The sequence below is a fragment of the Gigantopelta aegis genome, chromosome 8 (assembly GCF_016097555.1).
Source record: "Gigantopelta aegis isolate Gae_Host chromosome 8, Gae_host_genome, whole genome shotgun sequence".
NCBI lineage: Eukaryota > Metazoa > Mollusca > Gastropoda > Neomphalida > Peltospiridae > Gigantopelta > Gigantopelta aegis.
In genome coordinates, this window is record NC_054706.1 from 75243966 (window position 1) to 75258402 (window position 14437).

General features: G+C 35.9%; 1 protein-coding gene across 1 annotated transcript in view; it reads right to left on the minus strand.

Moving 5' to 3' along the window:
• LOC121379827 overlaps positions 1 to 14437 on the minus strand; it is a 62207-nt gene that overhangs the window by 16728 nt on the left and 31042 nt on the right. Inside the window, exons 14-24 of the mRNA XM_041508479.1 lie at positions 13268 to 13459; positions 11914 to 12001; positions 11158 to 11304; positions 10717 to 10831; positions 6906 to 6999; positions 6266 to 6392; positions 5706 to 5865; positions 5273 to 5350; positions 4577 to 4660; positions 4081 to 4129; positions 1499 to 1576 (exon numbers count right to left, since the gene is read on the minus strand). Of these exons, the coding sequence (XP_041364413.1) occupies positions 1499 to 1576; positions 4081 to 4129; positions 4577 to 4660; positions 5273 to 5350; positions 5706 to 5865; positions 6266 to 6392; positions 6906 to 6999; positions 10717 to 10831; positions 11158 to 11304; positions 11914 to 12001; positions 13268 to 13459 (1212 nt within the window). The remainder of the gene's footprint in view (positions 1 to 1498; positions 1577 to 4080; positions 4130 to 4576; positions 4661 to 5272; positions 5351 to 5705; positions 5866 to 6265; positions 6393 to 6905; positions 7000 to 10716; positions 10832 to 11157; positions 11305 to 11913; positions 12002 to 13267; positions 13460 to 14437) is intronic.

The window sequence follows — 14437 nt, forward strand, 5'->3', positions numbered from 1 at the left end:
TTTTGTGGAACATTTGAAATAAAAACAGACAAAAATTATGACGAATATTTACAATTTCATGAGCGTGATACCAAAATTAGAGACGGGAACACTACTCACCAATGACCTTTTAATGCATGATTAAGGTCGACGACAGTCACTTTTTGGACCCTTGTTTTGGCTTCGTACACAATAAATAAAACATATCCAACGGTAATTTTTTGATATGATATATTTGACAAAAGGTACTTTTTATTTCTTTCATCTTTTAAAACTTAAAATTAATATTTTGTTCAAAATAAAAAAATACCGACCTGCAAACAGTGTTGTCTGCTTGTAAAAGAAATTTGACAAGGGTCAAGGTTAGTAGACTAGTTTTTATTTTAATGTGGTGAAGCATTGTAATAATATAGCTAATTTTGAATTTAAATGACGCCAATATTCCAATGACGTCACTTTGCATCTCCTTACAATAACCATAAACTGACTACATGACGTTTCCTTTTTAAGAATATTGGAAAAATTGCAATGCAAAATTGCTATTGAATTTTTTTTTAACATTACTAATGCACCTGAATGTGTTTGAACAAAATCTTGTGATTATTTTTTTTTACCTTTTACGAAATATGGATTTAAAATGAAATTACGGTAAGATATACTATATTTATTGTGTACGAAGCCAAAACAAGGGTGCTAAAAGTGACGTATTACGAGCAAATTAAATATTACATTGTTCGTGAATTTTAGCTATTACATTGTCTTTAAAAGGCATTTCAAACAATATCATTAATATTATAGGTAACCCATCACTCATTCTTTCTTATTTCTGTTTATTGTTTAAATATAACTATATTCCTATGTGTAATAATTAGTGGTTCATCGGTCCGCGTAGTAACACAGCAGACCCAGTTGTGTAAATTAAAAAATCCCTGTCATTAGCTAGCAGTGTTACAATTTTTTAAACTATTATTTAGAAACAAAATTCCAATTTAGGGTATGTAATAAATACAAAACTACATATATGTGGTTTTCTGATTTCTGTATTCCACTCGTGTATTTCCTGCCAGAAACCCCTCTGCCTGTGACATCGGTGTTTCCTGCAGGAAATACACTCGTGGAATACCGAAATCCCCATATATGTAGTTTTGTCTATTTACAAGACATCAAACGATTATATGTTGTGAATCAATATCTTATTACAAGAAAATCTGATTTATTCTACAAGAACAAACTTTTATTATAAAAACTTATTTATTATTATTAGTAAAAATGTTATACAATAAAATCCACTTCAAATCTGAACTAAAATTGTCTAAGCAAAACACTGATTTTCCCCATTTAAGAAACCTTTCTCATTTTCATCAAATAATGAATGAAAAATGTATTTTTTCAAAGAAAGAACTTATATCAACATTTTTTATTTATTTTTATTCTAAAATTAATTAATTAGCTTACCCTGAACTTTATTGTGAATAAATACCAAGGTAGTTAAATAATAAATAAAACAAAGTGTACTTGCAGGAAATGTCATGTTAGCCAGACACCGAAAGCAAGCAGCTGCACAAGTCACACCCACAACACGAACACGACTCAGTTGCTAAAATAACAAGAATACAATATAAATTTTATATAACACAAGTCACTCCCACAACATGACTCAAGTCACACCCACAACACGAACACGACTCAGTTGCTAAAATAACAAGAATACAATATAAATTTTATATAACACAAGTCACTCCCACAACATGACTCAAGTCACACCCACAACACGAACACGACTCAGTTGCTAAAATAACAAGAATACAATATAAATTTTATATAACACATGTCAGTTCCACAACATATTCAAGTTACTTCCACAACATGACACAAGTCACTCCCACAACATGACTCAAGTCACACCCACAACACGAACACTACTCAGTTGCTAAAATAACAAGAATACAATATAAAGTTTATATAACACATGTCAGTTCCACAACATATTCAAGTTACTTCCACAACATGACACAAGTCACACCCATAACCGAACACGACTCAGTTGCTAAAATAACAAGAATACAATATAAATTTTATATAACACGTCAGTTCCACAACATATTCAAGTTACTTCCACAACATGACACAAGTCACTCCCACAACATGACTCAAGTCACACCCACAACACGAACACGACCCAGTTGCTAAAATAACAAGAATACAATATAAATTTTATATAACACATGTCAGTTCCACAACATATTCAAGTTACTTCCACAACATGACACAAGTCACTCCCACAACATGACTCAAGTCACACCCACAACACGAACACGACTCAGTTGCTAAAATAACAAGAATACAATATAAAGTTTATATAACACATGCCAGTTCCACAACATATTCAAGTTACTTCCACAACATGACTCAAGTCACACCCACAACATGAACACGACTCACTTGCTGAAATAACAAGATTACAATGTAAATTTTATATAACACAAGTCACTCCCACAACATGACTCAAGTCACACCCACAACATGAACACGACTCGGTTGCTGAAATAACAAGAATACAATATAAATTTTATATAACACAAGTCAGTTCCACAACATATTCAAGTCACTCCCACAACATGACTCAAGTCACACCCACAACACGAACACAGCTCAGTTGCTAAAATAACAAGAATATAATGTAAATTTTATATAACACAAGTCACTCCCACAACATGACTCAAGTCACACCCACAACACGAACACGACTCAGTTGCTGAAATAACAAGAATACAATATAAATTTTACATAACACAAGTCACTTCCACAACATATTCAAGTCACTCCCACAACATGACTCAAGTCACACCCACAACACGAACACGACTCAGTTGCTGAAATAACAAGAATACAATATAAATTTTATATAACACAAGTCACTTCCACAACATATTCAAGTCACTCCCACAACATGACTCAAGTCACACCCACAACACGAACACGACTCAGTTGCTGAAATAACAAGAATACAATATAAATTTTATAACACATGTCAGTTCCACAACATATTCAAGTTACTTCCACAACATGACTCAAGTCACACACACAACACGAACATGACTCAGTTGCTGAAATAACAAGAATACAATATACATTTTATATAACACAAGCCACTTCCACAACATATTCAAGTCACTGCCACAACACGAACACAACTCAATGGCTGAAACAAAAAGAATACAATATTAACTTATAGCACACATCAATCCCAAACATACTTCACTTAAGTCAATAATAAAACATGCACACAAACAGTTGCTGAAACAGGCATTTTAAGAGTACAGCTAATGCAGTACATATTCCTACCAGGCCAAACAAATGTTTGTATCTCCTAAATTCAAGGGTAATGATTTAAATCAAACAATCTGTTCGGTTGGGTAATAAAACCCAGAATACAATAACACGTACAACACAAGTCAATATCACAACATGACTCAAATCATTCCTACAACTCCAGTAACTTGAACAACAAACAGCTGGCATTCCTACAACAACTCCGGTAACTTGAACAACAAACAGCTGGCATTCCTACAACAACTCCAGTAACTTGAACAACAAACAGCTGGCATTCCTACAACTCCAGTAACTTGAACAACAAACAGCTGGCATTCCTACAACTCCAGTAACTTGAACAACAAACAGCTGGCATTCCTACAACAACTCCAGTAACTTGAACAACAAACAGCTGGCATTCCTACAACAACTCCAGTAACTTGAACAACAAACAGCTGGCATTCCTACAACAACTCCAGTAACTTGAACAACAAACAGCTGGCATTCCTACAACAACTCCAGTAACTTGAACAACAAACAGCTGGCACTAAAACACAAACATGACTCTAATCACAGGCACAAGTTGAACATGACTAAGTTACTCACATAACACAAACATGACTAATCACAGGCACAAGTTGAACATGACTAAGTTACTCACATAACACGAACATGAAGTGATTTAATTTTACACAAAAAATAAGGAAAACAAGATGCTTAAGATAGATACTGGAGTGAATGTGTGCAGTGTTAATATACATTTCCAGAATACCTAGAGAACATTTTTACCTTTTTGTTTTCTCCAAGTCGATGTTTCTCAATACTTTTACGCACATATCTGAAAAATCAAACTGGGTAAAAAGCTGGTATGTCTCAACGATTATCAGCAAATAATATGATTCGACAAACTAACATTAATGATATACTGGTCATCACTATTTATTTTCAGTCGGGTCTCAATCTTAAAGGTTACAGCTTTTGCAATCATGATTTTTCTAAATTTCATCAGATCATATATCAAGTGGAAAAAGACCAATTATCAGTTCCAGTAAACTGCAGATAAAAATACTGACACCCATAGTTGTATGTCAGTGCTAATGTTATCCATTTTCATAATTTTCAAAGCATTTCTATTGCTATTGTTCTTTGTTAGTATTAATATGGTTTATTTTTTATTTTTATGGTATCACCCCTCCCTCAGTAAAGAAATAGAGCCCAGTGGTAAAGCACATGCTTGATATGCTATCCATCTAGGATGAACCCCCTTAGGTTAAAGCACTCATACTGTCTTTCAGACGGCGTCAGGTCGCTGCGGAACATTTCCTGAAGGTCCTTCAACTCCTGGCTGTCTGTACCAGAGGCATGGACACTACAAATACACACACAATGAAACCGTCAAACAACCAATAACATGTATAAAAATACTTCAATATGATGTATACATAGTAACATATTTAGTGACTGAATAAAACTTTAGGTATTTCCTAATTATAAACTAAATAAATCATATTTTGTACTTTTATGTTCCAAAATATTTACAATGAATTATAGACAGTGAAACAATTTTTTGGGTTTTTTTTGTTGAATTTATCTACATACAGCAATCACAAACTATACAAAATCATGAAGAACTGTACAGCAACGTTATACAAAATTAGTGACTCTCAGAATAAATTTACAAAAATAAAAATGTTTTCAAATTATATATCAGTAATTTTTCGTAATGACAAATCGTTTTTCTTTAATGACGCCATTCTCTGCATTTATCAAAGGATACCATTCAATTTTTTAGTGAATTAAGTAAACTGTGTGATAGCAAAAACATTTTATTTATAATGAAATATGTATCCACAGTATAAACTTTATGTGATAATTATACTGTAAATATACAGAACTGCACATCATTGTTTTCCCTTCCTATTTATTGCACAAGTTTATTTTGCGCAAGAATATATACCACGAGACCGCATAGTAATATTACCTGTAGGGAAGAACGGGCTTAGCAATCTTCTTCAAACTGCCAACTCTTACAAAATCTTCAAATCCAAGATCAAGAAGTCTATACAAATAATAAAAATATCAAGAAAAATTAAATGTTTACATATAATTATAAAAAGTAAAAATATAGAAGTTATTGCTCAACTGCAAAAGTTAGTTTTTGAAAATAAACTGGAATCCAAGTCATTTTCCAATTAATTACAAATATTCCCATTCCTCCACCTTAAAACTAACTAAGGGTTAGGTACGTGATTTATAAGGAGAAATCTGTATTATAATATTAATTAGGTTCTGTGTAAGTCATAGCACTCAATATTAATCATATTCATGTTTCATTCCTCTATCTATAAAAAAAGTATTTCTTGTTTTTCACAAGAAATGTTTTAAAAACAAATAGCTGTACACTGTTGACTTACCCCATTAAAACTCTGTCCACAGCCACATTAGTTGTTGAGGAGATGAGTAGTTTCCATGGAAATGGCTCACCACTGGCATAATAGTCATTCATCTCGAAAATGTCGACCAGAAATCGGATGATAATTGAGAGAAGAAAGCTTTTCCCAGCCCCGAACACACCTGAAATTAATGTATAAAGGAATAGTGATGTTTCTTTATTTTACATTGTGCATGTGTGTATCAAGTTTGGCTGACCTAGCTTTTAGAGCAAGAAAGAAAATTAGTGAGGGAGAGGAAAAGGAGGGAGAGAGAAAGAAACACATACACACACATCCAAACACAGAAAGAGAGAGAGAGAGACCCACCCCCCCCCCAAGAACCTGCTTCTGCCATACTAACTACTCAAACTGACAGTTCATACCATGACCTTTGATGTACCAGTAGTGGTGCACTGGTTGTATGGGGAAATAAATCCTCAAGTAGACTAGGGGTGAATGATCCTGGAACCCACCACATTTCAGGCGAGTGCTATACCACTGAGCTACATCACACCCAACCCTTGAATGAAGACAAAACTTACCATGCACAAGAACAATGGAATCCGTTTGAGTTTCGTCCACATTAATCATGGCAGCTATCTTCTTAAGAGCTTGTGCCTGGTCCGAGTTCAGTTTGTACTTGTTCATATAGTCACCCGCTATCTCCGTCTGCAAGTAAAATATTCATTCAGTAGTTTTCTTACTGCTTAGAATGACCTAACTGTAATATTTCTTACACATCCATTGGAGAGAACATGTGACATTCGTCTTATCACATGGCAACATCCCACATATGTGGGACCTTGATTTAGAGACATACCATTGGCAGCTCTGTCTAATGAAATTAACAGTACTGAAACTGATTGCTGTCCAAGTATAAAGTAACTCTGCAAGCACACTAAATAAGTAATAGTTTTAAAATACATTTAAATGTCTTTTAAACCTAGGTTTTGAGGATAAGTAAGAATACTACACTAAACTTACATTCGGTTAAAAACATATCCAACACATTTTTGCTCACTAGTTACATCCTGAAACAACTTGTTCTAAGACAGATGTATTTAACAGTTACTCATCACAATGAGGTCTTCAGTCATTTTACTTTCTCATCAAATATGATTATAAATCTGCTGCTATGTGAATTACATGTCGGTGACAAAATACCGATGCAACAATACGTACGACAAAATGACCTGGAACCTGGAGTTTCTTCTTGGATACATCTTTCTGAACTGGAACTGTGAAGTCCTTGCTTTTGTAATTCTTTTCAGACCCTCTGAAATAAGAGACTGCTGTGTTGTATTTCACATATTATTGATATGAACAGACCACAGGGCCCGAACGTAAGAATTTGTTACCTAAAACAATTTTAAAATGGTTTTGCTATAGACAAACTATTTGCAACAATTTTTTAGCCTGCATACAGCAATTTTAAAACCAATAACAAATTAAACACAACTTAAAAAGCAAAAGTTATCCCCTCAACCTACGGCAATAATTTTTAACTAGCAGCAAAACACTACCATTGTTAAAGCTCCTGAGTTACTGTAATTCACATTGCAGCTACTGCAATTGCAGTGAAGGACATTGTTAAGTGTAAGTCCTGAGAGTAGTTACTTATTTGTTTAGACAGTGTTGAGAAACAGGAAGTGTGATCACTTACATCAAGACTTGAAACTGACAGGGGCAGGCAGCTAATGTCGATCAAAAGGCATAAAATGCTATCTGACAATCAACTTCACAAGCAGGTTGTACTGTTCATCTTATTTTTGACAGAATTCCAGATAAATGGGGAATTCTTGATTTTCAGGACCAATAATATAAATTGTATGCATAGGTCAACATTTGACTCAAGTTCTGAACATTTACGAGAATGAGAAGTGAGATCACTTACATGTTGAGAGGGTGTGAGAGAATGGGAAGTGAGATCACTTACATGTTGAGAAGGCATGAGAGAATGGGAAGTGAGATCATTTACATGTTGAGAAGTTGTGAGAATGAAGTGAGATCACTTAAGTGTTGAGAAGGTGTGAGAGAATGGGAAGTGAGATCACTTACATGTTGAGAAGTTGTGAGAATGAAGTGAGATCACTTAAGTGTTGAGAAGGTGTGAGAGAATGGGAAGTGAGATCACTTACGTGTTGAGAAGGTGTGAGAGAATGGGAAGTGAGATCACTTACATGTTGAGAAGTTGTGAGAATGAAGTGAGATCACTTAAGTGTTGAGAAGTTGTGAGAATGAAGTGAGATCACTTACATGTTGAAGTGGTGTGAGAGAATGGGAAGTGAGATCACTTACATGTTGAGAAGGCGTGAGAGAATGGGAAGTGAGATCACTTACATGTTGAGAAGGTGTGAGAGAATGGGAAGTGAGATCACTTACGTGTTGAGAAGGTGTGAGAATGAAGTGAGATCACTTACATGTTGGGGTGGTGTGAGAGAATGGGAAGTGAGATCACTTACATGTTGAGAAGGTGTGAGAGAATGGGAAGTGAGATCACTTACGTGTTGAGAAGGTGTGAGAGAATGGGAAGTGAGATCTCTTACATGTTGAGAAGTGAGAGAATGGGAAGTGAGATCACTTACATGTTGAGGAGTGAGAGAATGGGAATTGAGATCACTTACATGTTGAGGTGGTGTGAGAGAATGGGAAGTGAGATCACTTACATGTTGAGAAGGTGTGAGAGAATGGGAAGTGAGATCACTTACATGTTGAGAAAGTGTGAGAGAATGGGAAGTGAGATCACTTACATGTTGAGAAAGTGTGAGAGAATGGGAAATGTGATCACTTACATGTTGTGGTGGTGTGAGAGAATGGTAAGTGAGATCACTTACGTCTTGAGAAGGTGTGAGAGAATGGGAAGTGAGATCACTTACGCGTTGAGGAGTGAGAGAATGGGAAGTGAGATCACTTACATGTTGAGGTGTGAGAGAATGGGAAGTGAGATCACTTACATGTTGAGGTTTGAAAGAATGAGAAGTGAGATCACTTACATGTTGAGAAGGTGTGAGAAAGAAGTGAGATCATTTACATGTTGAGGTGTGAGAGAATTGGAAGTGAGATCACTTACATGTTGAGAAGGTGTGAGAATGAAGTGAGATCACTTATGTGTTGAGATGTGAGAGAATGGGAAGTGAGATCACTTACATGTTGAGAAGGTGTGAGAGAAGGGGAAGTGAGATCACTTACGTGTTGAGGTGTGAGAGAATGAGAAGTGAGATCACTTACATGTTGAGAAGGTGTGAGAGAATGAGAAGTGAGATCACTTACATGTTGAGAAGGTGTGAGAGAATAGGAAGTGAGATCACTTACATGTTGAGAAGGTGTGAGAGAATGGGAAGTGAGATCACTTACATGTTGAGAAGGTGTGAGAATGGGAAGTGAGATCACTTACATGTTGAGAGGGTGTGAGAGAATGAGAAGTGAGATCACTTACATGTTGAGAGGGTGTGAGAGAATGAGAAGTGAGATCACTTACATGTTGAGAGGGTGTGATATAATGGGAAGTGAGATCACTTACATGTTGAGAGTGTGTGATATAATGGGAAGTGAGATCACTTACATGTTGAAGTGGTGTGAGAGAATGGGAAGTGAGATCACTTACATGTTGAGAAGGCGTGAGAGAATGGGAAGTGAGATCACTTACATGTTGAGAAGGCATGAGAGAATGGGAAGTGAGATCACTTACATGTTGAGAAGTTGTGAGAATGAAGTGAGATCACTTAAGTGTTGAGAAGGTGTGAGAGAATGGGAAGTGAGATCACTTACGTGTTGAGAAGGTGTGAGAGAATGGGAAGTGAGATCTCTTACATGTTGAGAAGTGAGAGAATGGGAAGTGAGATCACTTACATGTTGAGGTGGTGTGAGAGAATGGGAAGTGAGATCACTTACATGTTGAGAAGGTGTGAGAGAATGGGAAGTGAGATCACTTACATGTTGAGAAAGTGTGAGAGAATGGGAAGTGAGATCACTTACATGTTGAGAAAGTGAGAGAATGGGAAGTGTGATCACTTACATGTTGAGGTGGTGTGAGAGAATGGGAAGTGAGATCACTTACGTGTTGAGAAGGTGTGAGAGAATGGGAAGTGAGATCACTTACGCGTTGAGGAGTGAGAGAATGGGAAGTGAGATCACTTACATGTTGAGGTGTGAGAGAATGGGAAGTGAGATCACTTACATGTTGAGGTTTGAGAGAATGGGAAGTGAGATCACTTACATGTTGAGAAGGTGTGAGAAAGAAGTGAGATCATTTACATGTTGAGGTGTGAGAGAATGAGAAGTGAGATCACTTACATGTTGAGAAGGTGTGAGAATGAAGTGAGATCACTTACGTGTTGAGATGTGAGAGAATGGGAAGTGAGATCACTTACATGTTGAGAAGGTGTGAGAGAATGAGAAGTGAGATCACTTACATGTTGAGAAGGTGTGAGAGAATAGGAAGTGAGATCACTTACAAGTTCAGAAGGTGTGAGAGAATAGGAAGTGAGATCACTTACATGTTGAGAAGGTGTGAGAGAATGGGAAGTGAGATCACTTACATGTTGAGAAGTGAGAGAGAATGGGAAGTGAGATCACTTACATGTTGAGAAGGTGTGAGAGAATGGGAAGTGAGATCACTTACATGTTGAGGAGTGAGAGAGAATGGGAAGTGACATCACTTACATGTTGAAAAGGTGTGAGAGAATGGGAAGTGAGATCACTTACGCATTGAGGAGTGAGAGAATGGGAAGTGAGATCACTTACATGTTGAGAAGGTGTGAGAATGGGAAGTGAGATCACTTACAAGTTCAGAAGGTGTGAGAGAATGGGAAGTGAGATCACTTACATATTGAGAAGGTGTGAAAGAATGGGAAGTGAAATCACTTACATGTTGAGAAGGTGTGAGAGAATGGGAAGTGAGATCACTTACATGTTGAGAAGGTGTGAAAGAATGGAAAGTGAGATCACTTACATGTTGAGAAGGTGTGAGAGAATGGGAAGTGAGATCACTTACAAGTTCAGAAGGTGTGAGAGAATGGGAAGAGAGGCTGGCTGTAGGTTGTCCTGTATGTTAGCCATACAATTCAGCTCAGTAGTGGCGTTTCCCGCCAGAATCGCATGACACACACCTGTAGAAAAAACAGAACCTTTCTTGTAGACAGTCTCTATTACTGTTCATTTATGTAAAGTGCTATTAATGCTAATTGTTATAGCTGTCTACCAGAGAAAAATAATACATTACAAGTGACTGATTCATGGACAACAGTCTCTATGAATAAAATCACCATTTGTAATTTGAAGCATTTTTATTGCTTAATAATATACTTGGTAACCAATTTATCATACATATTAACTGAAAATTGTGCAGCTGAACAAGCCTTTGTGTGAAATATTGTGCATTGCATTATATGGGTTATATCAGTAAAAGTGTTTTTATCCCACTGTGTACACTTACATTCATTCGACCAGTTGGATGGTGAGAATCCAGAGACAGGGTCTATTTCCAACTCGTTGGCGGCATTCGGACCAAAGTACATGCTCTTGGCTAGGAATGTTGTGCCAGTCTCGAAGTTTAGATTCTGTGACATGATCCACAAGTCATCTAAAACATACATGAAATCCAAATAAAATATGTCCACAGTTCAAACAAACCAAAGAGATGTTCATGAAAAAATTCATTATTTTAAAAAGAAAGCTGTTTAAAATGCGTGTTTTAAATGAAATGCCAAAACAGTTATTTTTATTACATATTTAGAATTAATGATTATGATTTGGTCTGACATTTCCAATACGTTTTAACATGCCACAACATAACGTGTCCACAGATTTATAATTATATATGTACTATGCAGTGTATAAACCTTTCAATGACAATACGTTTTAACATGCCACAACATAACGTGTCCACAGATTTATAATTATATATGTACTATGCAGTGTATAAACCTTTCAATGACAATTACAAAGACAAGTCTTGTATACATGTTTCAGCTTCAAACTGATCAACGGAATTCAGTTTTTATGCATGATGTTAAGTCTGTGTTTAGACCTTGTCTCCATTAGCATTAGTTTACTGACAAAAACATGTTATGTGTTACTTAATTTTACTTCTTTTAGATTCTGAGAATACTAAACATATATTATGGATGAAGCTATTCAGTCGACATGCTATACTACAACAATAAAGTTAATGAGTACAGAACTGGCTAACCCTTTGAGAACATTGAAGAAGCTGCCTTTCTTGAAAGTCGAATGTACATTAATTTCTTCTCTGTCATCTCATTCTGCCGTGCCCATGCCTTAATATGCAACATCAAACACCAAAGAATATCATATTTTTGTAATACAAAACTTAATACATATGCTAAATACACTACGGTAAATTATCTCAAACACAGAAAAGCAATTTGCAAGGGATAACACTACAATAGACTCAAAGACCTTCTGTAGTATCACCAACATACTTACAGGATATAAAACAAGCTTCCGTTTCATATCATGTTTATGTCCCGAGTGAAAATTATTTCACGAGGGACATAAACATGATACAAAATGGTAGCAAGTTTAATATCCTATTTATTACCCATAATCGATCTTAATTTATATCACTCAACTCGTTTGGTTGTCGTTCCTCTAAGATTGTAGTGCGGCAATTGATGACGTCAAAGTGTTAGTCCCACTTGGCATTCTAGTGGGACGTATCACTTTGATATGTACCGAGATATTTTTAACCATATGAATAATTAAACATATTTCATCACAAAAAAGCCTCAATCGTCTGATTTACAAAGAGAAGCACCTTATTATGTAATCACTGGCGGTAAATTTGTGCATCAAATACCGAAGTATTCAAAATAAACAAGGAAAATGTAACGACTATTGTTTTTATAGTTTTGAAACTTTTATTATCTCGACTTCATGTAAAATTCTTTAATCTCATTGGTTGTTTGCCGTTGGACAAATCCCTTATACCCCTGTGGGCGTAGCCAAATTCTCTTATACCCAGTCTGTAATTTCCAACAGTTTCCAGCCACCCCAGTTAATGCTAAAGCAATAATTAGATTATAAATAAATAAAGTTTTTTTAATTTTTATTAATATCTGTATTACAAACATTTGAAGTTAAAAACTCGTTTATCGATGGAACTATTTTTCGTCACTGGCAAGTGGTTTCATTCGCGTCTGCATGTTAACAATTATTGTCTTGGCTGGCCAGTCTCGAAGTTTTGATTATTAAAACATACATGCTATATGGTTCAAACAAACATGTCGGCAAGAAAGCTAAAATTGTTTTAAATGAAATGCCAAAACAGTTATTTTTATTACATATACACAAGATTATGTTGACATATTTTACATATATAATGTCGGCAAGATAAATTCGTCTGCGGGACTCGGGGCGTAAAAGAACCCACACAGAAGGTACATAAAATTATAAATAAATAAAGCCATATACCCCTCGTGATGCTTCTACAACTTATACATATATTTTTATTAATGCCAATGGATAAATAACTCACAGGAAATCCCTTGGTTAAACTTTTTGCCAATGGATAAATAACTCACAGGAAATCCCTTGGTTAAACTTTTGTTTCTGTAATGTGTTGGAATCTTCCTAACGAACTGACATTCACAGAAGAACATGATGCTGTGACCTCGGAAAAATGTTGTTATGCTGTCCGCATCATTGAGTCGAATACCGCTGGATGCAGGGCCCCCTCTTACCGACTTTCTCACCTGATCAGCCCACTGGAAAAACTGAAAAATATATATTCAGTGATATGAAAATAACACTGGGCAAAATATATTCCAACCTTAGAAATAAGTTGGTGCCCCGTAACGTCAATTAAAGTTTGTTTTTGTTTAACGACACCACTAGAGCACCTTGATTTATTAATCATCGGCTATTGGATGTCAAACATATGGTCATTTTGACATAGTCATAGAGAGGAAACAAGTTACATTTTTCTATTAGTAGCAAAGGATCTTTTATATGCACCATCCCACAGACAGGATAGCACAGGCCTTTGAAATACCAGTCGTGGTGCACTGGCTGGAACAAGAAATAGCCCAATGGGCCCACCGATGGGGATCGATCCTAGACCGACCTGTGCATCAGGCGTGCACTTTACCACTGGGTTACATCCTGCCCCTCCATTGTCAATTAGTGCCATTTTCATGATTTTCGAAAGCAAGTCTGTCTTGTTGAATACGAACCTGCTATGCTTGTAAAATCTTTTATTTCCATCTAAATTTCTACCTTTCTGACATAAATTACATCCAATTTGTGTCCCATAGGCCAGGTAATTGGATTTCCAGGTATTATCATTTCAAAATTGTCCACGGGGAGGCACTACGTCAGTGGACTACGTACCAGTGGCACTTAGATGTCTTCCTATTTAGCCACTGATCCATGCTGGTTCAGAATTATTGGAAAGGACTGGACAAAAATCTGGAAATATTGGCAGGATTTCTGAAAGTAACAGTTAACTGAGAGTTTTCCATCAAAGAACAAGAACAGTTTCTGAGCAGCCGTATGATCTGAAATTGCCGACAAATCCAGTTGATTTTCATATCTGTAGCTGAGCATTGTCATACTAATGGTGACATCATAACAAAGTTCATATGTAAAAAACAATGTATTTTGCGATTATTCGAATGAATGACTGTTTAACGACACCCAAGCCAAAAAATAAAGATTGGTTATTAGGTGTCAAACAAAGGTAAGCACATCAA